This window comes from Engystomops pustulosus, chromosome 7, assembly GCF_040894005.1.
Source record: "Engystomops pustulosus chromosome 7, aEngPut4.maternal, whole genome shotgun sequence".
In the NCBI taxonomy this organism is placed as follows: Eukaryota; Metazoa; Chordata; class Amphibia; order Anura; family Leptodactylidae; genus Engystomops; species Engystomops pustulosus.
The window spans coordinates 95,375,885-95,403,065 of NC_092417.1; the positions used below are offsets into that span (position 1 = coordinate 95,375,885).

General features: G+C 43.4%; 1 protein-coding gene across 1 annotated transcript in view; it reads right to left on the minus strand.

Annotated features, from left to right (window-relative positions):
- The window catches only part of CDH13 (cadherin 13), a 548,360-nt gene extending 530,581 nt beyond the window's left edge, over positions 1–17,779 (minus strand). Inside the window, exon 1 of the mRNA XM_072117266.1 lies at positions 17,586–17,779. Coding sequence (XP_071973367.1) covers positions 17,586–17,630 — 45 coding nt within the window. The 5' untranslated portion in view covers positions 17,631–17,779. The remainder of the gene's footprint in view (positions 1–17,585) is intronic.
- Between the last annotated feature and the right edge of the window lie 9,402 nt (positions 17,780–27,181).

The following is a 27,181-nucleotide window of genomic DNA, read 5'->3' on the forward strand; positions in this document are numbered from 1 at the left end:
TGTGTGATCATTTAGGACGATGGTATGGTCAGCTACGTACTCCCTCACCATCTTTCTGTAAAGATCAGCCCTACTCTGCCGAGACTGGGGACAGGTGACAGTGTCTTGCTGGGGTGACATAAAGCTGGCAAAAGCCTTGTAAAGCGTACCCTTGCCAGTGCTGGACAAGCTGCCTGCTCGCCTACTCTCCCTCGCTACTTGTCCCGCAGAACTACGCACTCTGCCGCTAGCGCTGTCAGAAGGGAAATACTGTTTCAGCTTGTGCACCAGGGCCTGCTGGTATTCATGCATTCTCACACTCCTTTCCTCTGCAGGGATGAGAGTGGCAAGATTTTGCTTGTACCGTGGGTCCAGGAGAGTGAACACCCAGTAATCGGTGCTGGAATAAATTCTTTGAACGCGAGGGTCACGGGATAGGCAGCCTAGCATGAAATCTGCCATATGCGCCAGAGTACCAACGCGTAAGAATTCACTCCCCTCACTGGCCTGACTGTCCATTTCCTCCTCCTCCAACTCCTCCAACTCCTCTTCTTCTGCCCATACACGCTGAACAGTGAAGGACTCAACAATGGTCCCCTCTTGTGTCTCGCCAACATTCTCCTCCTCTTCCTCCTCATCCTCCTCCACCTCCACCTCCTCCGATATGCGCTGAGAAACAGACCTCAGGGTGCTTTGGCTATCAACAAGGGAATATTCTTCCCCCGTCTCTTGTGACGAGCGCAAAGCTTCCGACTTCATGCTGACCAGAGAGTTTTTCAACAGGCCAAGCAGCGGGATGGTGAGGCTGATGATGGCGGCATCGCCACTGACCATCTGTGTTGACTCCTCAAAGTTACTCAGCACCTGACAGATATCAGACATCCACGTCCACTCCTCATTGTAGACTTGAGGAAGCTGACTGACCTGACTACCAGTTCTGGTGGAAGTTGACATCTGGCAGTCTACAATCGCTCTGCGCTGCTGGTAAACTCTGGATAACATGGTCAGTGTTGAATTCCACCTCGTGGGCACGTCGCACAACAGTCGGTGAGCGGGCAGTTGGAGGCGGCGCTGCGCTGCCCTGAGAGTGGCAGCATCTGGGCTGGACTTCCTGAAATGCGCACAGATGCGGCGCACCTTCGTGAGCAAATCAGACAGATTGGGGTATGTCTTGAGGAATCAGATTTAACACATGGGCCAGGCATGGCACATGTGTCAGTCTGCCGAGTTGCAGAGCCGCCACCAGGTTACGGCCGTTGTCACACACAACCATTCCCGGCTTGAGGTTCAGCGGTGCCAGCCACAGATCAGTCTGCGCCGTGATGCCCTGTAATAGCTCTTGGGCGGTGTGCCTTTTGTCGCCTAGGCTCAGCAGTTTGAGCACCGCCTGCTGTCGCTTAGCGACGGCACTGCTGCTGTGCCTAGAGCTACCGACTGATGGCGCCGTGCCCACGGATGGTAGTTCGGAGGAGGAGGTGGAGGAGGGGTGGGAGGAGGAGGAGGCATAGTAGGCCTGAAACACCTGGACCGAGGTAGGCCCCGCAATCCTCGGCGTCGGCAGTATATGAGCAGCCCCAGGGTCAGACTCGGTCCCAGCCTCCACCAAGTTAACCCAATGTGCCGTCAGCGATATATAGTGGCCCTGCCCGGCAGCACTCGTCCACGTGTCCGTGGTCAGTTGGACCTTGTCAGAAACGGCGTTGGTCAGGGCACGGATGATGTTGTCTGACACGTGCTGGTGCAGGGCTGGGACGGCACATCGGGAAAAGTAGTGGCGGCTGGGGACCGAATACCGAGGGGCGGCCGCCGCCATGAGGTTGCGAAAGGCCTCGGTCTCTACTAGCCTATAGGGCAGCATCTCCAGGCTAAGCAATCTGGAGATGTGCACATTAAGGGCTTGGGCGTGCGGGTGGGTTGCACTATATTTGCGTTTCCGCTCCAGCGTCTGGGGTATGGAGAGCTGAACGCTGGTGGATGCTGTGGAGGATCGTGGAGGCGACGATGGGGTTTTTGTGGCAGGGTCCTGGGCAGGGGGCTGACTAGCAGCTGACACAGGGGAAGGAGCAGTGGTGTGCACGGCCGGAGGTGAACGGGCTTGTTGCCACTGAGTGGGGTGCTTAGCATTCATATGCCTGCGCATACTGGTGGTAGTTAAGCTAGTAGTGGTGGAACCCCTGCTGAGCCTGGTTTGGCAAATGTTGCACACCACAGTCCGTCGGTCATCCGGTGTTTCCTTAAAGAACCTCCACACTTCTGAAGATCTAGCCCTCGCCGCAAGAGCCCTCACCACGGGAGCTTCACTAGTTGACAGTGGCGCTGATGCACCAGCTCTGGCCCTGCCTCTCCGTCTGGCCCCACCACTGCCTCTTCCAACCTGTTCAGGTCGAGGACTCTCCTCCGTCTCAGAAGCACTGTGTTCACCCGGCCTCTCAACCCAGCTTGGGTCTGTCACCTCATCATCCTCCGATCCCTCAGTCTGCTCCCCCCTCGGACTTCCTGCCCTGACAACAACTTCCCCACTGTCTGACAACCGTGTCTCCTCATCGTCGGACACCTCTTTACACACTTCCACTACGTCAAGAAGGTCATCATCACCCACAGACTGTGACTGGTGGAAAACCTGGGCATCGGAAAATTGCTCAGCAGCAACCGGACAAGTGGTTTGTGACTGTGGGAAGGGTCCAGAAAACAGTTCCTCAGAGTATGCCGGTTCAAATGGCAAATTTTCCTGGGAGGGGGCAGACTGGGGGGGAGGAGGCTGAGGTGCAGGAGCTGGAGGAGTGGGGATTTCGGTGACATGGGTGGACTGCGTGGAAGACTGACTGGTGGTGGACAAATTGCTCGAAGCATTGTCAGCAATCCACGACATCACCTGTTCGCACTGTTCTGGCCTCAACAGTGCTCTACCACGAGTCCCAGTAACTTCAGACATGAACCTAGGGAGTGTAGCTCTGCGGCGTTCCCCTGCTCCCTCATCAGCAGGTGGTGTCTCACCCCGCCCAGGACCACGGCCTCTGACCCCTGCAGTAGTTGGACGCCCACGTCCCCGCCCTCGTCCTCTACCCCTAGCCCTGGGGTTAAACATTTTTAAAATGAGAGTTATAACTTTTTTTTTTTTTTTACTTTTTTTTGTTTTTTTTTGTGTTTTTTTGTGTTTTTTGTTTTTTTTTGTGTTTTTTGTTTTTTTTTTGAGTTTTTAGAACCAAACAATCCTATCCTATTGCTATGGCTATTTTCTAGCCAAGTATCAAAGGAAGCACACTACTATGCCAGATGAGATGACACTGAGTTAGTGCCTAATAGAAATCCAACCCCTACTGAATTTTCCCACTTCAGCCTTTGCTATGGATATGTGCGCCACTAAGCGCAGAACACAGCGGTCGCAAGTCTCACTACAAATTGCTCAGAATTGGCAAGTACATGCACTGCAGAAACTAAAGCCACCAGCAGATCAACCAGAAATCAAATATATAGAACGCTACTGTAGGCTTCAAGAAGCTGTTTGTATTCTCCTATGGCTATTTTCTAGCCAAGTATCAAAGGAAGCACACTACTATGCCAGATGAGATGACACTGAGTTAGTGCCTAATAGAAATCCAACCCCTACTGAATTTTCCCACTTCAGCCTTTGCTATGGATATGTGCGCCACTAAGCGCAGAACACAGCGGTCGCAAGTCTCACTACAAATTGCTCAGAATTGGCAAGTACATGCACTGCAGAAACTAAAGCCACCAGCAGATCAACCAGAAATCAAATATATAGAACGCTACTGTAGGCTTCAAGAAGCTATTTGTATTCTCCTATGGCTATTTTCTAGCCAAGTATCAAAGGAAGCACACTACTATGCCAGATGAGATGACACTGAGTTAGTGCCTAATAGAAATCCAACCCCTACTGAATTTTCCCACTTCAGCCTTTGCTATGGATATGTGCGCCACTAAGCGCAGAACACAGCGGTCGCAAGTCTCACTACAAATTGCTCAGAATTGGCAAGTACATGCACTGCAGAAACTAAAGCCACCAGCAGATCAACCAGAAATCAAATATATAGAACGCTACTGTAGGCTTCAAGAAGCTGTTTGTATTCTCCTATGGCTATTTTCTAGCCAAGTATCAAAGGAAGCACACTACTATGCCAGATGAGATGACACTGAGTTATTGCCTAATAGAAATCCAACCCCTACTGAATTTTCCCACTTCGGTCTTTGCTATGGATATGTGTGCCACTAAGAGCTAAACACAACGGTAGCAAGTCCCCCTGCTAATTCCTCACAAAATGGTAAAAGATGCAAATTAAAATAAAAAAAGTAGAACGTTATTGTAGCCCTAAGAAGGGCTGTTGGGTTCTTTGAGAATCACTCCTGCCTAACAGTAAGCTAATAGAACACCCTAACGCTTTCCCTGACCAGCAGCAGCTCTCTCCCTAGCGGCATCCAGAGACAGAATGATCCGAGCAGCGCGGCCAGCGGCTAGTCTATCCCAGGGTCACCTGATCTGGCCAGCCAACCACTGCTATCGACGTGTAAGGGTACCACGTCATGCTGGGTGGAGTGCAGAGTCTCCTGGCTTGTGATTGGCTCTGTTTCTGGCCGCCAAAAAGCAAAACGGCGGGAGCTGCCATTTTCTCGAGCGGGCGAAGTATTCGTCCGAGCAACGAGCAGTTTCGAGTACCCTAATGCTCGACCGAGCATCAAGCTCGGACGAGCATGTTCGCTCATCTCTACATATGACACATTCAGCTCTGCTGTATCTCTGCCCTTATTACACGACAGTGAAACAAATTACAGATATCCCTATTCTGCTCAGCCCAACCTCATATAAAGCTGTACAGTAATGATGGACCAGAACTGTTCATCTGCAGTCTGTAATAAGCAGAGCTGCCAGTGCTATCATCTTTGCATTTTGCCAACATCAAATAACCAAATCAAACAAACTCTGACATGCATTAAAAATGATCACTCTGCATGAATCATAAGATCAAGCAGAATACCCTCCGCGTCCCCTTCCAAAGCTGCCTGTGATTTAACCCAAGGCTTTTGCATTTATTTTTTTTCCATTTTATGTATGATGCTGTTGAGCAGGAGGCCCTCTTCTGGAGGTTTCTTAAATATCAGAAACATTTGAGTACAATTATACGTAGTCATCTAAACATGTATCCACATGTGGCAAAACTACAACACCCAGCATGCCTTGACAGCATCAAGCTAAACTTTTAGGCAGTATGACCATAAACAGCCCTCAACAACCTACCTAACTCATAATACCATTCAATAGGCAAGTAAAAAGCACCATAGAGTACTAAAATACTCATATATCATGACCAAATAACATGTTCCTATGACAACCAAACAAATAATGGCTGTCACGGTTGCTTCCGTGACCCACGTCTCGGGTCGCGGGCTCACCCGTGACCCTCTGTGTGCCCCAGCGCCCCGCTGCTCTGTCCTACCACTCCCCGTTCCTGATTCCCGTCCAGCGGCTGTGTGCAAGCGTTTCCATCTCCTAGGGCGCAGAAGATTTAAAGGGCCCGTGCACAGCTTGGTGATTTAAAGGGCCGTGCACAGATTGGTGCTGGCCCTTTTCAGGAAATGGATAAAAGCTGCCATCTCCCAGCATTCCCTGCCGGATCTTCATGATATATGCCGTCGAGAAAGCTTTGTCTTTTGCCTTGTCCTTGGATTCCCCGTTGTGACCCCGGACACACCTCCGCTGCTTTCCCTGACCTTCTGCTCTGCCTTCGACCCTGAACAGGTGCCGCCTGTCTTCACCTCCTGCCCGTCCCCGACCACAAACTTGCCTACCAACTCTCTACAAAGTCGCACCTGTGGAACGACCTGGAGGTACCACGCCGCAGCAAGTCCAACCCACTTTGCGACGGGCTCTGGTATTAACCGGGTGCCACTTAGATTCCGGTCCCAGGTGTCTGCTTGCGTCATCATCCACGGTGGTCCAAAGGGTTCACTACCCCAGAAGCCTGACAAAAACGCTATACAACTATTACCAAATATCAAATGCTAGTCTTTGGGACCAAAGATTTCTTTTCTATAGTGCCCCCACTTTATCAAGGGGTAGCGCCAGAATCTATAACATAACAGGAACAATTTGGGTAGAGAGGAGCAGATCTGTTGGTTTATTTCTATTCGATTTGGCAAAATAATTCAGTGACCATTGGGCAGATTAATTTGGCACAAAGTTTTAGAGCTCAATATGGTGGTATTATTTAAGTACAGCACAGAAGTACCACAATGATTTATAGATACTGTCCCTCCAACCATCAATATACACATTATAGAATATAAACATAAGTGAATTCTGTGTCAGGGGTGTGAGTAGTCATGTCACATACTGGTAGCATATATGCATGTAGTATGATAGCTGAGGGTCCCCCTGTTGCCACATATAGTTCATCTAATATGTCATCTACTTTACAACCTATTTAACCTTCCTATATGGACATTACACCTGCTTTGTAGGCTTGCAATGGTATATGCTCCATCCTACAGACAGCGGAGACTACTAAAATCCCCATATTTGACATCAGAAGAGACGCCTCTGCTCATTTCTATGCAGACAGCCTTTCATGGAAGGATCATGGAGAAGAGAGACCTGACTTCTCTGAGAAATTTAGCCTTCGGCTCTGCCTTTTCAGCTTTGCTGTGTAACCTGGTGTATGTCTGAAGCGAGGAAGTAGGAATTCACAAGTCGACATGAGGAGAAACACTTGATTTCTTTGTACTTGACAGAGACATCTTGAATGTGAAAGTTGTTTAAGCCCAGAAATGGGCTGATGACGTGTAAAATGAAGACACAAGGGCTTATTGAGTGCTAACTGTGCAGAGATTTAATGAGACATCAGACTACATACAGCATCTTATGCATGGCCTCAGGGGATGGGACCCATACAAAGGAAAGTATTTCGGGTGAGGACATTGAATGGGAATGAAGAGACTCTGAGTCACAGATTCCTGCTCAAATCCAGTTCTGTCTAATGTCTATAGTTATGTGTCTAAAATATTTACAGAGATTCTTCAATCTGCCATAAATGTGTCTCCCATCATGAAATTAATGAGCTCAATAAAGGAAGAGTAATGGAGTCATTTCATTACATTATGAGATCCATATATTTACTATAAATTACGGGTATCCAAATAACATCAGGAAAAAAAGGTAATTTAAGTGTCAGTTTTTCGTGGCCATAAAACTAGATCTCACATCTGCATCTCCACTGAGAAGTTATGTTTGTAAGGGTCCATAAATTGTACATGAGTACTATGCCAGAGAATGGGTGATATGCCTGGAGACTAACTAGAAAATCCTCTAGATAATAATCCCAAAAAAGGCAGCACTACAACTTAAGGTTAATTAAATGAATTTATTCATCCATGTTGTAGTAATGGTTAAGGTGTCCCATACAGTATTTTATTCTGTCATTTAGGTTCTGTTCACATACTGTTTGGGTCAGATAATTTTTCTTTAAACAGTGCTTTTGGGAAGAGGTGCAGTACCTCCTCCACAATCCCAGTGACCTACGGCAACCCTTTGCTGTAATCTCATGGTCCTCTATGCCTACTTTGGAGTCTAGAGCTACAGCTTGAATCTATTCGATAAGACCCAAGAATATAATCTACATAATACTATTCCATATAATACATATGGGGGGGGTGAGGGATACCCAGAGCAACCAATTAAATGCTCCCGTTTCTCCAGCACCCTGGATATAATGGGAGTGCTGGGCCTGAATAAGTAAACGAGGAGATGAATTTTCCAGCAGATGTATTTGCTGTACAGGTGATATTAAATAATAGAGTGATATCTCCCATTGACATGTGAGGCGCACAGCTTTCTGCTGTAGGGGACAAGTGATCTGTGAAATATTCAAATAGGAAAATTGCATAATTTATTATATACCTTTTACTCAGGACAAACAGGCACCGAATGCTGTAAAAGCTTTTTGTAGGAGATTGATGGAATGAAGGTCTGTGCTTGGCGGGCAGCAGAGTAATACCACAGCGGATATTAGCGTTACACTGGAGTAAAGGTCCAGAAGGTTACGGTGGCTGTGTAAACACTGCAACTCATGTATCTAAGATTTAGTTTTAAATAGTATTGACTACTAATATCGGAGGGCTAAAAACAGGATAATAAAACATGGCTGCTATCATCCAATAACAGTGCCAGACCTGTCCATGGTCCTGCAACACAACTCCACTGAAGTAGTAATACTACATATGCGATGGCTACATGTGGCACTATGTCTGGGATAAAATGCCCATGTTTTTTATACTAGTAGAATCCTTATAAGTTAATTTTATTTTTAAGTAAAATGCCTACAATGTTTGTTATCATAACCAGAATAATGCAAAGCTACTTTGAGATGTATTAGCTCTAGCAGGAAACACAAAGCCAACTTCTACTCATAGCCAACACAGGGCAAGCCGTGGCATATACATTAGGGGAAATTTATCATTACAATTTGTCTTTGACTTGGTTGTCTATGTTCAATTCCATTTCTGTTTTATCTGAATTCCTCAAGTGAGTTTGTCATATAATATTGTTTTTTTTTTCATTTGTCGCAAAAATGTTTTTTTTTTTTTGGCCTACATGTTCCTCTCAGGCGCAATTGGTGTTGATATATTTAATTTGTTTATGTCCTATTTCTACACCAGGGGTGGCTGGAGCAATTTTGCGCCTAAACGATAATTTGAACCATGAATTTAGTTCACTATTGTGATAACTAGTCTAAGGAAATGATTAATTTGGCACATGCAGCATCTATTTTTAAGTGACTTTGCACTGTCCTGTGATCATTTGATGCAATGAAAAGTTGCAAAACAGCATGTGTACCACAACTGTGGCAAATAACGCCAAACATAAAGACAAAAGGCCCAATGATAAATTCCCCAAAGTATGTGTAACACATACCTAAACGCAGACTTGCTTTTACCTCTTACCAATGATGAGACCCAATAACGGATCCTCATCTGTAGATAATTTCTTTCAACTATAGACATGAATGGAAAAAGTCTTACATAAAGAGGTAACCCCTATCCTACTGGTTCCAAGCAGGTTAATATGTTATGAAATCTTCAGAAAACTGAAGGTAAGGCAAGAAAGTCCCACAATGCGAAAGTGATACCTTTCATGTGCTATAATAATATCGTCTCTAAGGGACATATGGTCCAAGTGACTTTTTTTAACTATCACTTAATAAATGTATAATCTGCTTCTGATTATATAAGCCCATTACACTTTACAGTCCTGTCCAGTGTACACTGTAGCACTCAGGTGATGAGAGGCACAATGGCCAGATTATAGTAAAACAGGTTGGATTATAATGTGCTCAAATATATGTGATCATATACAGACAGTCCTAATGCTTGTTTCAAGCATGCATATTACTCAGTCTCCGCCATGACCCTTGGGTCTTTTCATATGTTGTCAAGTTTTAAGTGACTGGCATTGCCATGGTAACAAAGCATAGGCTGACAAATTTCTGACAAGAGTCTCCTGTCCCATTGGCAATTAACTTGATTGTCCAATTGCTTATTAATGAAAAAGAGAAGATAAATTGTTGGATGTCTTATGGAAGGACACAACTAGCCAACCAGAAAATGTACCAGCCAATTAACTTAAGTGGCTCTACTAATTATTCTATGCGTCCACGGCAAGTAAAAGGCTTAACGACTATTGACAAATAGGTTGTATCTTGCAAACCAAACCTTAACCTCTAAGAAAGGAAACATCACTACTGGTGTAAGTGGGCCAACAATCTATAGAAGAATTGTAATGTAACCCAAATGTTTACCATTGACAAGCAAAAATCACTCGAGGAATGGAATCCTAGGTTCTGAGGAAATTCTTGAAAAACACATGCCAACTGGAGCAACCATGACATATGACCTTCATATACAGGAAATATGACCTCCATATAAAAGAAGGGGCATACCTATAATGGGTGCAGATACTGATACTGATGATACTACACTCCACCACTTAGATAGGTGGGAGCCACACCATTGACAGAACAAACTACTTCCACAATATTGGGAGCTAAATTCTGGAACCTGATGTCTCAAGATAGGTGAGCCAGGTAGTTAATGATAGGCTTAATTATCCTTCAGTTTAATAGGATTGTTTGTAATGAAAAGTGTTTGGTCCATTTATAGCCCTTTTATCTTTTTTTTAACTTATCACAATATAGAAAGTTCCATAGTAATACAAGTTTTTCATCCTTTATGTGAAATTAGATACATTAGAGAGAGGCGAAACCTCAAGTCTCTCAGTAACCGGAAGGCTAATGCATTGGTAATAGGTATATACAGAGAATAATGTACATCCCATACCAAGTTATATTAATGTGAAATTTAGACAATAAGTGTAGTAATTTGAGCTTTGAGTAATACACTTGGTTTCCGCTATTCAGTATTCATTACTAGCAGACATAAAGCACACATTAAATCCCTCCAGAGAAAAACTGAACCTGTCCTTCATGCCCTTCTCTGCCAACTAGGCGACCTCGATCCCTTCATACACCCTGGTCTCTGCACTCCCTGTTGTTCTTTGGTTAAGTACTTATAAATCACTTCATTGGTGCCAGCCTAAACAATAACCTTGTGATACAATTCATCCAAACGTTTTTTTTCTGCTTAGATTTATCCTTTGCATTTGTTTTATAATAATGTTATGTATCAATAAGCACTGTACTGTACTTAAAGGGGTATTCCGGGAATATTAATAAAATGCTGTGGATGAAATGAATACAACTGAACTCAATAGGCCATATTTATTGCATGTAATTCAGTTTGCCTCACTATTGTTCTGAGTGTATCAGATTCATGAAGACCGGAGCACAGTCTTCATAAATCTGACACACCCTGCAGGCGCCCCAAAATAAATAAAGGGTTTTTCTGGTACACTTAGTTTTAGGGGATGTGCAACACATTTATGTCGGACTTCTGTCATAAATGTGGCAGTGGTTGCAAATGTGCAGAGGAATGCCCCTTTATGTGCACAGTATTGTGTAGCGCCATGCATAGTGCAGCCACGTAACAATACTAGTGCAAACACTTCATAAATACATATGCAACCATTTTGCATATATATTTATGTGCAGTCTATGCCAGAATTTTGGCGAAGGCTGCGTCATGAATCTGGGCCAATTATCTCCAAAATAATTATCTATAAGTACAATGCCCATGATCCTTTAGTTCTCAGTAACTCCTCCTCCCTCTTATGTTCTGCTCCCAGTGATGATGTAACAGACTGTCCTGCTCTGTTACCATAGTAATGATGTGTAACTGCCATCACTGCACATTACCTCACTGAGATGTGTCTCACCACAACACTGGCCATGCTGGATGTACTGCAAGCAACCGACTACAGCCAAAAATGTGGTGATCACATTACCTTCCAGGCAGGTGCAGGACATGTGATGTGGACATGTGACCAGCAGCCATATTTTGTCATGTATTTCCTCCACAGGCACAAAGTCACAGGACTGATTAGTAGGCCAGTAGCATTTTAATACTCTATCATACATGTCCACAGGAGCAACATTTTAAATAACACCTAATTACATAGTAGCTTATATTTTAATGACCCAATTGAATATGAATTATACTTATTCCTCAAATACTCCTTTAAAGGGGTGTGCCCACAAAAGAAAACTCTTAAATTTCAATCGCCTAGTGATTTACACAATAAAGAGCATTTTTAACTCCTTACTTACAATTTTACAAGTTGAATTGCTGTTTTAGTTCCCATAACTGAGTGATGCTCAGTGTAACATTCCAGAGTGTGTACATGCACCTACCAAATGTCCCTTTTTCTGGGGTAATAGCCATTTGAAATTTACCCTATGCCTATGTACAATACCACAACCGAGGCAAACTCCTAGCACCTAAAAAGGGTAAAGAAGTGGCAACGGTACTTACCTCACATGCTCGTAAGAGAGTTGTGCCTGAAATATAGCACAACTGTGAAAGGTTGGTATTAATCTCATTAACATGACCTGCTAGGTAGCGCTACCTTGTCTCTGTTTGTTTTTATGTTCTGAGTATCATCAATCATATTACATACAATGACACAGTCAGCGCTGCTATATCTCTGCTCTCACACTATCAGATCTGATGTACCTCGCTCCCCCTTCCCCCACAGAAAGAACGTATGTGCCTGTAGCTTGTAGCTCTCCTTTCACTGCTGCTGTTGTTTGGCGGCAGGAAGTCAGTGTGTATCAGTGTGAGCTCCTCCTGGAATGAAGGAGGAGGGCAGCTTCAGGGAGCAGAGAGCTCAGCTCCACAGCGTCAGCCAAGATGGAAGCCAACTGAAATTGTGTACACTAGCACTGATAGACAGGTTGCAATTATACCTGTGAAATGCTATATTTTTGTTAAAAACATTGAATTAGAGAATGTGTTATTTTATTATCCTGAGTACATTTAAGAAACTTGTCTTTGTGGGAATACCCCTGTAACTTAGGATTTTGTGTCATGGCTATTGAGTTTCTGTTTCAGTTGTGTCCAAAGGTGTCATCAGTAGCATGTTTTGTTAACTTTAATTTCATTGCACTATAAGCAACACCTACCTAGGGTTATATAATGTTTATATCTGTGTATATAATAATAAACAGAAGAAAACAGCAGCACAGTGTTTATTCCATCCTATGCAACGTTTCAGCTGTATCCCAGCCTTTGTCAAGCATCCCTTTACGTGATGCTTGACAAAGGCTGGGATACAGCTGAAACGTTGTATAGGATGGAATGAACACCATTTCTTCTCTTGAATGGAGTGCTGCAGTTTTCTTCTGTTTATTATTGAGCTCTGGTGGTGAGAGTGGAGGATAGCACCCTTCTTGTTTTGCTTTTTTTCTATACAAGATTGTGCTGCTGGACATTCGTTTTTCTGTGTATGTATTAAGATATGAAAGGCTCCTTAGTCTTCATAAAAAAATTATTTAAATTTAAGAGAGAAAAGAGGCCAGAGGAGGGGGATGCAGCTGCAGCTGACTTGTATAATGAAATGTGACCCACCTCTGAGCAGCAGAATGAGACATTTGATTGGCTCAGCGCATACAGCACAGCCCTGAGAAGACATGAGGATCCTCCCAATTAGGATGATCTGTTACTAAGTCATCTACAAGTAGAAAAGGGGGTTCAGGATTTTTATTAACAATCGATTTACCTGGAAATAACTGCAAAATGGCAGTTCTAGTAAAATTGTCTGTAGTGAATACCACACAAACTTGAATGAATTTGTTGGTAATCCTTATCCCAGCTGTGATTATATGGATGTGAGACTAATAACGAATCCCAGGCTATACATAGCTAAAAGCTGCATCACATCAGTGTCTAACTAGAGAAGTGACTCACTATGGATCTTCTGATGTAGAACTGCAATCTATTTAACTAAACTGTGACACCAGAAGTTATAATGGGCAGAAGAACTCACACTTCTGTTCTCTCTCACAACACATGCATATCCAGCAAACAAACACTGCTGGGTTGTCAGGCAATGCTGGGTGCTGTAGATCACTCAGAAAGCAAGAGCTTGCAGGCTATTGGTATATTTAGTTGTGCCTGTTGCCAACATATAATATAAATAGATCACATGTGAGTATTATCCAGGAATGCCTGAATAACCAACTCTGCATCTTTAAAATGACTTGCAAGGCCCAAGCATGTAGATGGTAGAGCATTGACTTGAAAGTGTCAGTAGGGAACATATACTAATACAGAGAGCAATTGTTGGCTTCTTGAAGGCAGAGTTTAGGATGTTAAGATGCCAATGATCATGTGCCCACAAAATATATTTGTATTCTTTCAAGACAAAGAGCCACCTACAGTAACCAAAGATGTTGGCTCCACATGGAGGCCTCACAGTATAAAGTTGGGACCACCATTCTGGTTCCAGGATATTATTAGTCAAGAAGCAAAAGTTTTTCGGTTAGGAAGGTCTGGTCATATCAAGGGTAAAATCCCAAAATGGGGCACAAGAGCCACAAAGACCATTCACATTCTTGGTTGTCATCAGATGATTGTGACTGTGTACCAGGTATATGTTCTCCACCTGACCTTTAGGTTTCTATAGGCTGACAACAATAAATACTGGACAATTACGTGGAGAGAACTGCCCCTTTAATATATGTACACATTCAAACTATGGAGAAATGACTATAAGATTAAGATGTTGATGGCGCGGGCACAGTCTTTGTGCATCATACAGCCACTAAAGCCACTTGGATTGCTATATTATTTTGATACTGCATTACTATTTAAGGGATGCGAAGGGTCGGTACTAGTATGTATTACATACACAGTATATACTGTTGTATCAGAGCCCAGCACTGCAATGAGCATCTTTTTTGCCGATCTGTGACCACAAGAAAAACGAAAAACAATTGCTCATTTAAGATGCCAGAACACTTGGACACACACAGACCAGCGCATTATATGAACACCTTCCTCATATCTAAACCATGTAACTACACCTCAGGGCTTGCAATATCTCAGGTATCTTGAGGGATATGCAAAGGATCTCCAAAGCAGAAACACTTCGAAGAGGCTGATGGATCTTGTAAAACACCCCAATTGTAATGGTAAACGCATATATCGATATTGTAATACCAAAAACAAAGACCTTGCATGACCACGTTGCAGCAGCTAGAAGTGTCATCAATGGCTTATAGTAGAGCTGGTGTTGTCAGATATAGTAGGTATAAGCTAACTTGATATTTCAATGCTATAATGATTACAAGTTATATTTTGATAAATAGACAAGTAACCCCCAGAGATGGAAAGATTTCACACTGCATAAATGACTTGATTAAACCCTTAATTGATCATTCTTTTCATTTTGTATTAGTGCCCCCTCATATCCCGTTATAATGAGCATTGATATGCAAAGTATGATGTTAAAGTAGGGATCATCTGAGGATACTACTGGTTCCCATCCGCTTGTAAGCCAGAAATGTCCCAGTGTGGCTTGACAGATATATATATATGTATATATATACACATATATACACTATGTTCTGGCTGAGGGTACCAGGTTGTGCCTTGATATCTTACTAAAGCATAGAGGGGTAGCATTGTGCTATTGGATGATATTTCCAAAAATGCTCCCTTTGGAAACCACATTTTCACAAAGGACATTAAAAGAACCATCTACTGCACCTGTATCGATAGCTTGTAAGAATCAGAGCATAGTAGTTCTGATATTCCATCCTACATTACACCTTTATATTACATGATAATTTGGGAGTCACATAGTATATAATTGTATTCCCTATATGCCTGAAACATGGCAGGGAAGTTTCCTGACATTACATCTCTCTTTCTCTTTCTCTTTCTCTCCCTCTCTCTCTCTATCTCTCTCTCTCTCTATTGTATCCACCTACACAGGCTGATTTTACTCTTTCACTGCCAGTCACTGGTAACAGACACTCCATATAATACAGAAACCTACAGATAACGTGGGAGCCTTGCCCTTGAGTCTATGGTAAGGCTTCCTAGAATTGCTCTATATCTGTTGACAGCACCCTCCCTATTGAATTCAGAATTCCCAGCAGCTCTTGGAGCCCATAGGCTACTCCAGCATGTAGTGTATGCATGCACTGCCTGGGTTTTCTTATTGCTCATCTGATGGTTTTCATTACTGCTTCCAGCAATAAATAATAATCTCAGTTACCTGACTGCTTCATATTTCACTCATCTGTAAATCTTCCCTCATTTTCAATGCCATCTCCAGTGCTAAGCTGCACTTAACCCTTCTCAACCCATATGACTGTCTAGTAACTCAGCACATAGACATCTTTACAATCTACAGTCTTCAATGCAATTTAAGTAAGCACGCATGGCTTATTACATTTATTTATTCCCTGACCGCAAGAGCTTGCAATCTCTGACCACATCCAAATTACATTTCAATGTATACTTTTATTTAACGTTTACACATTGACACAGTCATTGCACTGGACACAAGAGCTTGCAATCTATTTTAATAAACGTTTATTACACGGGCTACGCAAGCTTGCAATCTATTTTAATAAACAGTTTATTAGATGGGGCACAGGAGCTTGCAATTTGTTTTAGAGCTCAACCATTACACTAGGCACAGTGGATTGCAATTTAATGTACAGCACAAAAAATTAAGTTGCGCAAAGAGGTTTGCATTTATTTTATAGACCTGAGAGTTTCACTGAGTCAAGAAGCTTGCAATTTATATTAGACATCAATACGTTACTAGACATGGAGTATGAAAACTATTACAGAAAAAAAGTCATCTCTGCGAACAAATGAGCTTGTCGTTTGTTGGGCACAGAAGCTTGCACTCCATTATAGATTATAATCAATACTATAATACAATCAATACATTTGAAGTAAGAGCTTGCAATCTTTTTTTACACCACTACTGCCCTGGTCACAGGAGTTTGCAGTCTTCCATACAGCACTGTCATTGCACTTGGAACTAGAACTTGTCATTCATTTGGCAACAGAATCGTTTTACTTGGCACAGGGGCTTGCAATCTATCTGACAGCACCATTGATGCACCGGGCACAGGAGCTGGTAGTTTATCTTACACCACTAGCATTGCACTAGTCACAGGAGATTGCTCTCTATTTTTCAAACCCATCATAGAACTGGGCACAGAAGCTGGCAATCTTTTCTACACATCAGATGACAGAAACTTCCACTGTAAAGTTTGATCGAAAAACCAGCAGAGGAGCTTAGCAAGAGAACCTGCAAAAAGGGTGATCTATGGAGAAGGGGTGATGGGATTTTTGCAATCCCCAGATCGGCAAAGGCTGAGATGCCAAGTGAATGTAATTCCAGGGGCAGAGGGAGACGTGGGAGCTGTGGATGTTGGAAGAGAGGGAGAGATCTTATGCTGTGACTGACAGCAGCAGCCGTGCCTTGCCTTGAATGGAGGCAGCTCAGCTGTTATGCTGGAGTACGGGGGTCTCTCACTGCTGCAGTGAGGGGGATATACACACACAAAGCCCTGCTAATAACTATGCAACAAGCACAAAATAATACAGCCATAGTAAAATACATGCTGGCATCTCCAGGGATCCAGGGCAGTGGTGCTGATATTCTTCCCAATGCAAACTTCTGTAGGAATGAAATCCGTGCAATCCACAGGCTCAGCAATCCAGACATGAAATAACCCCCCTACATGTTAACTGGGGTGTCCATATATTGGGGAGACCAAATGCCCCTCCAAATTCCATACTGCCAACTTGACCGTGCCCCCACTGCAATGGAATACTATTAAGAAGCAGGGAAGGGGGGCTTCATCTCCAAAGGGGATCCAGCTAGGAGGGTGGGGTGCGGCATGGTCACAGAAACAGCACCCACACTTCAGATCCCATTAACTTTAAGGAAAAAAAGACATGGGTGATCCAGCATAGACGGTGGAGTGCTGCACATCTGGAAAATCAGCCCTCCACTCAGATCACAAAGCACCCTGTAAGATTTGCTTGCCTGTGCTTACTCTCCTCACCTGCTTGCCATCCACACGCACAGGCAGGGAGATAGGAAGAAGAAAAGCAAGGAAAATACATTTTCTGCAGCAGCACAACATCTCTGAAGGAAGCTGAGCTCTTACCTGGGACAGCAGCAGGGACAGGGTGACTTGAGATCTGGGATCCATTGTGCCAGCTTTAAAAGGGACTGGAGCTTGTATTATACATACACCAAGGCTGCTCTGTGCATATTTGCACTGTGAAACAGCCTTTGAGAAGAGGCTTCTCGTTGAGAGCCAGCCAACTTCCCAAATAGATCAGCAGCATCATCAGTTAAGCATTGGATAGAGGCTGGTGACCAGAGCCAATGGCTTTACAAGGTGCATTTCATCACAGCATATCCCCAGTTTGTGAGGCTTGTATTAGGTAGACGCCTCTAGCAATCAACACCTTTCTGTATTCTATTAATCAGTATTACCAAGGCTTCTGATCACAAATCTCACTATTTAGATGACATACATGAGATGCAATGTATAGAGAAAAAGTGGATACAATGTAGCAGAATGTAAATACACTGTAATTCATGACAGGTTTGGGGCATGCAGCTTATTTCATGTATCAATTGTGCCTTTAGCTTATTCTGGTTTAGAAAACCCACTTGGCATTGAGCTGCAGGTATTAAGCTTCAGTTAGTGAAGGAGATGGAGGTGACTGGCATATGTCAGGGTAAACAGGTGATTGCAGAGGGCAGGGAGCTCACATTGTATATCAAAGCTGAGTTATGACTCATAGACGTCTATTGATAATGAAAAGAGAAAAATGTTTAAAGAAACTTAACAAGTCATTTATAAAAAAATATTAATCTAGGATTGTGAAGCTTTGCAATGGAGTGTCACCTTTATGTATGCTGTCCTTGCTTTTAGATTTAAGAAATCCTTTTTTGCAGTCGGGAGAAAGTGACAATTGTTCTCAATACTTGAGTTGTTTAGGTTTTGTTTTCCTGCTTACAATAACCGAGTTCAGTTCTTTAGAGTTCAGTGACAAGTAGCAAAGGCCACCAAAATGTGTACCATTGTTTCGTCAAGGTTCTTGATGTTACATGCTTCGCAGGCAATACTGCTGTAACAAATGAGATGGTACCTTAAAGTTTCATTTATCACTACCAAAAAGAATAAGTCATGGACTGTGTACCCATAGGCACATGCCTTTTTTAAAGTTTCAATTTTTATGAACAGATAACACTTAAAAGGGATGTAAATATAGTTCAGTGGGGGGATTTAAATAATAAACATACCTCTCTCCTGGTATCTAAATACTAAACTTACCTCTCTCCAGCGATCCGGTTTAGTGAGGTGCTGCCAGTCACCACTGGCCCCTGACTGCATGCAACAGCTGCAGAATGTCCACATGACATCACCGGTAAGCCTTTGGATATTAATTTCATATTGTCATGGGACCTCCATTATAAAGACCCTGCTCCTGGAAAACCTTTATAGGTTGTTAAAGGGAACCTATCATCAGTGATCCTTTTCTGGCTCCCCCATGTCCCCATAGAGATTAGCGTGCACATTGCCAAAGTGTTTTTTTAATAATAAAACTGGCTTTTTCCGATAAAAAGAAACATTACATAAAAGTTTACCTTTCTCTCTGTAGCCATATTTACTGTTCTCCACTCCACTACCATTGCACCTGTACTGAAATTTCACTTTCTGGTTGCATAATACTCATAATACTAAAGTAGCCATACTTACTGTTCTCCACTCCACTACCATTGCACCTGTACTGAAATTTCACTTTCTGGTTGCACTTTAAGAAAATGATCTGCCAGTCAGTCATGTAATTGGCTAAACAGCGTCTGTCTTCTAATTCCTGCAGTGGACCTTTCAAATGGAAAACTGGCAGTGTTTTTTTTCCCTTCCTCTCTGCGCTTGAACCTGAATTTATGAAGTGTTGGTGCCAAAACATTGGTGTTTTCCAACACGATCGACTTGTTCTAATTTTGGGGGCAAAATTTGTCCAGTTGACTGGCGCTTCTATTTTTACTACCCATTTTTTGGCACTTTTTGTGGCACAAAAATAGCCCAGCTAAAAGCAAGTCTAGGGACTTCTAAACCTTTCAGTCTGTGCAGCAATTCATTAATTTCTTGCACCACAAACTTATATCCTACTAACAAAAAAAAGAATAGTTCTATACAATGGGGCAGATTTACTTACCCGGTCCATTCGCGATCCAGCTGCGAGTTCTCTGTGCAGGATTCGGGTCTTCCGGCGATTCACTAAGGTAGTGCGCCCGATGTCCACTAGGTGTCGCTGCTGTGCTGAAGTCCGTCGGAGTTCACTGGAGTTCACCAAGCTATCCTGGGGGCCAGTAAGTGCGTGACACTATTTTAAAAAAGTGTTTTTTCCGAATCCGTTGGGTTTTCTTACGGCCACTCCCCCAATTTCCGTCGCGTGCATGCCAGCGCCGATGCACCACAATCCGATCACATGCTCCAAAAACCTGGGGCAATTCAGGGACAATCGGCGCAAAACTGTAAAATTTGGGCAACCCGATGGAAAAACGTGATTCGGGCCCTTAGTAAATGACCCCCAATGTCTTTCATATCTTTTTAGAGGCAAGTGTGCCTATTTGCCTAACTTTACTCAGGTTCCCTCCCTTCCTGACAGATTTATGAAAGTGTCAGTGAATAGACCAATGTAAAGTTGAGTGATGTATCTGGAGTAATTTATGACTGTGGAGTCAACTTTAGACCAGCTATTGGTTTTTTTTTCCCTGTCTGAAAATGGTCGAAAACCCATAATAATCGTGGCGCAAGGCATTTCAGGTGCAAATTACTCCAGAATTTTGGCGTACACATATTGCTAAATCTCCTCCAATTAGATTAACTCTGAAATCTTATCTGAGTTCCATCTTGCTAGCAAGACAAACAGCTTACTGGGGTGTCAGATTTGAAGCTTTGGGGAAGAGCAAGCCTTTAGCCATAATGTATTTGGTACAAACCAAATTCATGAATGGGTTTAATAGTTGGGAGACTTGCTTTATTTTGGTCTGATTATGTGTCAGAAATTGGGCCAGAGAAGGCTTCTGGAAGTTAGAATTGAAGAAAAAGTGCCAGGATTTAAAAGTTGCACCCTTAATAAACGTGTCCCAATGTACACACAATGTTTGGTGAAAGGTTTGGTAAATGTTAAAATACTGCAAAAAACTTATGGACTTACTACTGACAGCAACTGGAGGTTTGTTACAACTTCATCAAGTCTGTCAATCCTCTTCAAGCTAAATACATCAGTAGCAAAAATGTAACTCCAGTTCTGATATTTTGTTACAGTGTATCAGTGCAGCTAAAAGATTGTCTAGACTGCACAAAATGGCACGCACCTCCACCTGTGACAAGACTTCATAAGCCTCTTGATGTCTACTGGGCAGCAGCGATATGAGCAGCAGGTCATACGGTCACAGGTAGATGACAGATATAAGAATTTAAGCCCGATAATGTGATAATTTAGGGAAAAAAGAAATAACAAAGAGTAAGAGGGATAACAGGAAGGGATATCAGATGGGTGAGGTATAGCGAGAAAAATAAGAATAGTGATGGGAATCGTCATAATAAACTAACGGATGGAATTGATGAATGATAATGAGAAAGGATGATGGATGATGGACAGCTCATCTGAAGATGTCAGTGCGGAGATGAAACCCTGAAGGAGAATGGAAAGAGATAATGGACAGTGTATGGAAAAAGAAGGAAGGAAGGGGGGGTGATAGAATTGCGATCTTCTTCCGTCTTGAATCTGAAATCTGAGATTCCTTTCTAACAGAGAGAATGAGGAAAGGTACAATAAAGCCTTAGTCAAATGAATGGGTAATTGAATAAAACAAAGGACACGGCCTTTCCATTTGTGTGAACTGATTTAGAAAAGGGGTAAAATTATGATGGGAATACCGAAAGAACATGGCAGGGCAAGATGAAAGAAGTGTGAAATGGAATGGGAAATTAAATGATACATGAGCAAGACATGGTGCACTTTTCAGCAAGTTATATATTGGGACCACCCTAATAGGACACACAGGTGACTTAGGAGGGAGGACCAGGATAAATTATTATCCAGGATAAAAGTTGCTGCAAATAGTGGCTCCTACTCTGAAGAAAACTGAACTTTTCTGGTTCAGCTCCACTTCTGTATCCTCACAATTCAGAGAACAGGGCTTGGTGCATGGATGTGGTTAGGCAGACCATGATCCCAAGGAAATATGAACACAGCTGTGCAGCGGGATGTACAAACTATTCTATTCACAGAAAACCGAGCATGAACATTGATTGATTTAGTAACAAGCGTGACGTACTGTACAGCACACACGTGCCAATACAGACCAATTGGTATGACAGGTTGAACCGAACTGACACCGCAACCTGGAATTTATGTCTAGGAAATGGAATGTGCAGTGTGGTTAGTGTAGTAATGTTCATTACCATGATTACGGATGGACACAACTTTACACAGCACGCCTAGAATTCAAGAGTATGGATGTTGCCAATTGGTGGCATCATGAATCGTGATGCTGAGTCTACTTATTTATACATTCCTAGGAGTAAAAAAAAAAAGTACAACTGTGAGCGACCACTAGAGGAAACGTACATGCTTACTCCTGATTATACATTGAATGCATCAGGGAAGCAGTATTCAGCTCCCATGCTCCCTCTACTGGTCGCTGCAGGTAGCAGGAATATTATTATTATATTTTATCCCTGCTAAGATGATTTGGAGCTCTGAGGTTGAACTGAACCGACACCGTAACCTGGAATTCATGTCTGGGATATGGAATGTGCAGCATAGTCAATAATATTCATTAACATGGTTAGATCTGTTCATAATTTAAGAGTAAATAGAAAACTGGGTTTTGCCATGAGTGGCCGACAATGAATTGTAATGCTGAGTTGTCTACTTTTTTGTAGCTGGGAGTGACCACTAGAGGACACTTGGTTATATATTGAATGCACCAGGGAAGCAGTATGCAGTGAGCTCTCATACTCCCTCTACTGGTTACTGCAGGTAGCAGGGATGTTATAATTACACCTCTGCAGACATGATTTAGAGCTCTGTAAATGTTTTGGAGCTTTGTATCTGTTTATATCAGAGATAGTATGAGATAGTATAAGAAGAAACTAACCAGTATAGATTTTTAGATTTAACAACAATATGTTGAAAGATGGATATTGCCCCTAGGGCTCAAAGAGGAGCTGCAGGAAAATGGCACGAGTTGCTGTATTATCTCCTCATTGGTGGTGCCTGAAGAGTTCATAGTAGATGTTTAATGCTCCATACTTTTGGCAGTGTGAAATTGTAAGGTTTTCTTTCATTAGAGACAAGTGCTCGATTTCTTATTCATTTTTTTTTTTACAACGCCAAACAGTGTTGCATTTTCACACTCTCGGCAGCAGATGGTTCAGTGAGGAGAGTAGGCAGCGGCAGCAGCTCGGAGACAAGACTTGATTACATTTAAATTTCACCCATCTTCTTTGCAAACATCCTATTCAGAGGAATAATTAGCAGTCCTTGGAGGTGGGGGAAGGTGATGTCTTATGTTTCATAGAGAAATGTTACGTTTGCCTGCGCCTGGGTGATCAGTGCCTGTTCTGTGTGATAATCAGCTGCTCTCGCTATAACAATGTATAGCCAAAGGGAGGGATGGGAAGAGTAGGCGCATTCATGGAAGAATAGGGGGGGGGGGTCACATTCACATCCATCAAATATAATGATTCATTATACCAAAGCAAGCCGTTTTCTATCATTATTCAGAGTAAATTAATAAAAAAGTGTAGTATGACCTCTGTTGTAATATATGTGTGTAGTATTATTACTTGATAAATGATATATATTAATAATTCTTTATTTATATAGCGCACACAGATTACGCAGCGCTGCACAAAGCATGTCAAATTGGTCACTGTCCCCATGGGGCTCACAATCTAAACAAATATATAATATTTGTCAATTAAAAAGAGACAAGTGGTGCCACTGTACAGTATATTGATGCCGCTTATCATTGCCTGTAGAAGTATTTCTTTTGCAGGACTTTTCTTGTCCTTTGACAGACACTGATTGACTGACATATAGTGCCCTCTTACACATCACTAAATCAATAAGGCCAATTTGACCTGCGTGTAAGTACGGGAAACATTGCCAGGCATATTTTTTGTATTGACCATGATCCTGTGGACTGAGTTCAGTGAATTATAATATGTTAGTGGGATGACTGTGAGAAAAGCAATGAGACCAGCACTACTGCACTCGGTTTCAGCTTCCGAATATTTTAATACGCATGTCGACTGATTTAGCTCCTACACACCTCAGCTGCTAGAGAAGTTGCCATGAACACATAATATGATAAAACTTTGTTTTATGTACTTTGATCCGCTGGAATCATAATATACACCTCAGGTGGTTCAGATCACAACTTAATTTAACATTGCAGAAGAGCATAATGCACACCTCAGATGTTACAGAATACCATAGTATACACCTCACCTGGTGCAGAAAATAATTCACACTATATATATATATATATATATATATATATATATATATATATATATATATAAAATGAACAACTCAACTTCTCCAAAACCCCAGCAAACTGTACTTAAACTATAAAGTGCTGAGGCCCTTCAACTACCACAAGAGGAAGCTAACAACATATTGGGCCACATTTATTAAAAAATCTGCACCAGTATTCAGGAGTAGGAGCCATGATTAAGGAGATGTTTCTCTGAAACGCGTAGGCGATTGTCGGTCTCCCCACTACCCTGTGTATACTTCCATTGAGCGGTTTTGTATGCTGTTTCCACATTTTAAGAAGTTTCCAAATAAATTTGTATTTTTAAACATCCACGTGGGTTCCGTTTGAAGCTGGATTTTTCCTTTTTTTCCGTTTGCATACGACTTCAGAGCCATAGTCTCCGTGCTCGCGGACCTGCACGCTGTTACCGCATGTTCCACTGCTTCCAGGTGAGCTGACTACCTTTTTTTGCTATTTTCTTGTATAGTATTCAGGAGTAGATTGAACATAAATACAACTTTTTGCACATGCATTTTTGAAGTCTTTAGACTTGTATTGTGTCACAGCGGAACCATGTCTGCTGCAACAAAATAATGTGCACCACTTTTGTGTTGGAAGTGTGCACAGGGTTTACCAGATTAATTAAGACCGTGCACTGCTCTTCATTAATCCCGTGCACTTTGCAGAATTGTCTTACTATTAATACATGTGTCCTATTTTTTTATTATTGGGTTCAAATGTTTTTTGAGGGAATTCAGAAAACATATCTGCTTATGCACGAAGACAGCAGCACATGATTGTATCATGATGTGTATTATTGCAGCTTAATCCGATTCATTAGAGAGGAGCTGATCTAAAATTTTAGATACAACCCAAAAACTGTTGCTCTTGTCAAAAGATGACATAAAAGCCATGTTATCCTGATTCTATACAACATCTTTAAGATAAGATAAGATAAGATAAGATAATCCTTTATTAGTCCCACAGTGGGGAAATTCACAGCATTACAGCAGCAGAGAGGGTACAGAGAGTGAAGTACAAACTATGACAACAATAATATTAGGGATAAATGAACAAAAATAAAAGGGGGATAAAAAGACATAAAAGAGACAAGCAATGATCGGCAGTTTGATGTTTAGTCTGTGGATGGGACCTGCAGGGACTGGTTAGATGGGGGGCGCAGGTTACTTCTGTTTGGGCCTTGTTTGTTGAACAGCCTTATGGCAGCGGGGAGGAATGACTTACGATAACATATAACAGTATGCATTTATATAATCTCCTGTCAGGCTAGCGGGATGTGGATCCGCTGGACCACTGCAGACGATGACTCAAGCCACTACCTGGGACCGGAGTCTAAGTGGTACCCGGTTTTCACCAGAGCCTGCCGCAAAGCGGGTTAGACAAGCTGCGGTGTGGTACCACCAGGTCGTTCCTCAGGCGTGACTTGTCTGCAGTGGCGGCCAAGGTTGAGGTACAGAAACAGCAGTCAAGCTCGGGGTCTCTGTCCAGGCACAGGGTCAGGGCAGGTGGCAGAGATGCAACATCAGAATCCAAACCGGGGTCAGCAACAGGAGGTCCAAGCAGAAGGGTACGGGAACACAGAACTACGACAGCAATACGGAGGGACACTGGAACACGGGAACACGGAGGTAGTAAGGCAACGCAGGAACACAGAGGGAGTCAGGCACGCAGGAGACACTAGAACGCAGGAGACACTGGAACGCAGGCAAATCGCAACAGAGCTTTCTCTAAGGCTGTGGGGCACAAAGATCCGGCAGGGCTTGCAGGAAGAGGCAGGCTTAAATAGATTTGGGCAATGTGGCCAGCGCCAATTAATGGTGCGCTGGCCCTTTAAATTTCCTAGAAGTGTCGCGCGCGCGCCCTGAGGCGCGGGACCGCGCGCACACGGAGCGAGGCCGGGACTCGGGAGCGGGGAGAGGTGAGATGCGCTGGCGCGGCGCCTGCGGGGAGCGAGAGGCACGGGTGAGCGCGCGACCCGCGATGTGGGTCGCGGGTCCACCCGTGACAGTACCCCCCCCCCTTCGGCCTCCCTCTCTTCTTGGGTAGAAGAAATCTCTGCAGAAGATCACGGTCCAGAATATTGTCCTCCGGCTCCCAAGACCTCTCTTCTGGACCAAACCCCTTCCAATCAACTAAGAAGAACCGCTTCCCCCTTACTGTCTTCATATCGAGGATGTCTTTTACCTCATAGGTGTCGGTGGAGTCAGCCACAGGGGTAGGAGGAGGTACTTGCCGGGAGAAGCGGTTCAGGATGACAGGCTTGAGCAGGGAGACATGGAAGGAGTTCGGGATGCGCATGGTGGGAGGAAGGCGCAACTTGTAGGATACAGGATTGATACGGGTCAGGACCTCGAAAGGACCCAAGAAACGAGGACCGAGCTTGTAACCAGGTATCTTCAGCCGGATGTACCTGGAAGATAACCAGACCTTGTCCCCAGGAGAGAAGACGGGAGGAGATCTGCGTTTCTTGTCGGCCTGGATTTTAGTGCGAGCAGACGCCCGAAGTAGAGACAGACGAGTCTGTCTCCATACGGAGCTGAGGTCCTGCACCAATTCTTCCACCGCAGGAACATCCGAGGGAACTGAGAGAGGGAGTGGAGGGCGTGGAATTCTTCCATAGACAACAAAGAATGGAGCAGCACCAGCAGACTCAGAATCCAGAGAGTTGTAGGAGAACTCTGCCCAGGGCAACAAAGTGGACCAGTCGTCCTGACGGGCAGAGACAAAATGACGCAGATAGCAGCCCAGACTCTGGTTGACTCTCTCCACTTGACCATTGGACTGAGGGTGGTAGGCTGAAGAAAAGTCCAACTTCACCTGCAATTGGCCGCAGAGTGAGCGCCAGAAGCGGGAGACAAATTGAACTCCACAATCAGAGACAATGTGCAGAGGAAGCCCATGTAGCCGGAATATATGTTGGAAGAAGAGACTGGCAAGACGTGGAGCAGACGGTAGACCTGGAAGAGGAACGAAATGAGACATCTTCGAAAACCGGTCTGTTACCACCCAGATGACAGTATTGCCCGAAGAAGATGGAAGATCCGTGACAAAGTCCATAGCCACGTGAGACCACGGGCGACTGGGTATCGGCAACGGAAGCAAGAGACCAGCCGGTTTTAGACGAGAAGGCTTATTTCGAGCACAGGAGGTGCAGGATCC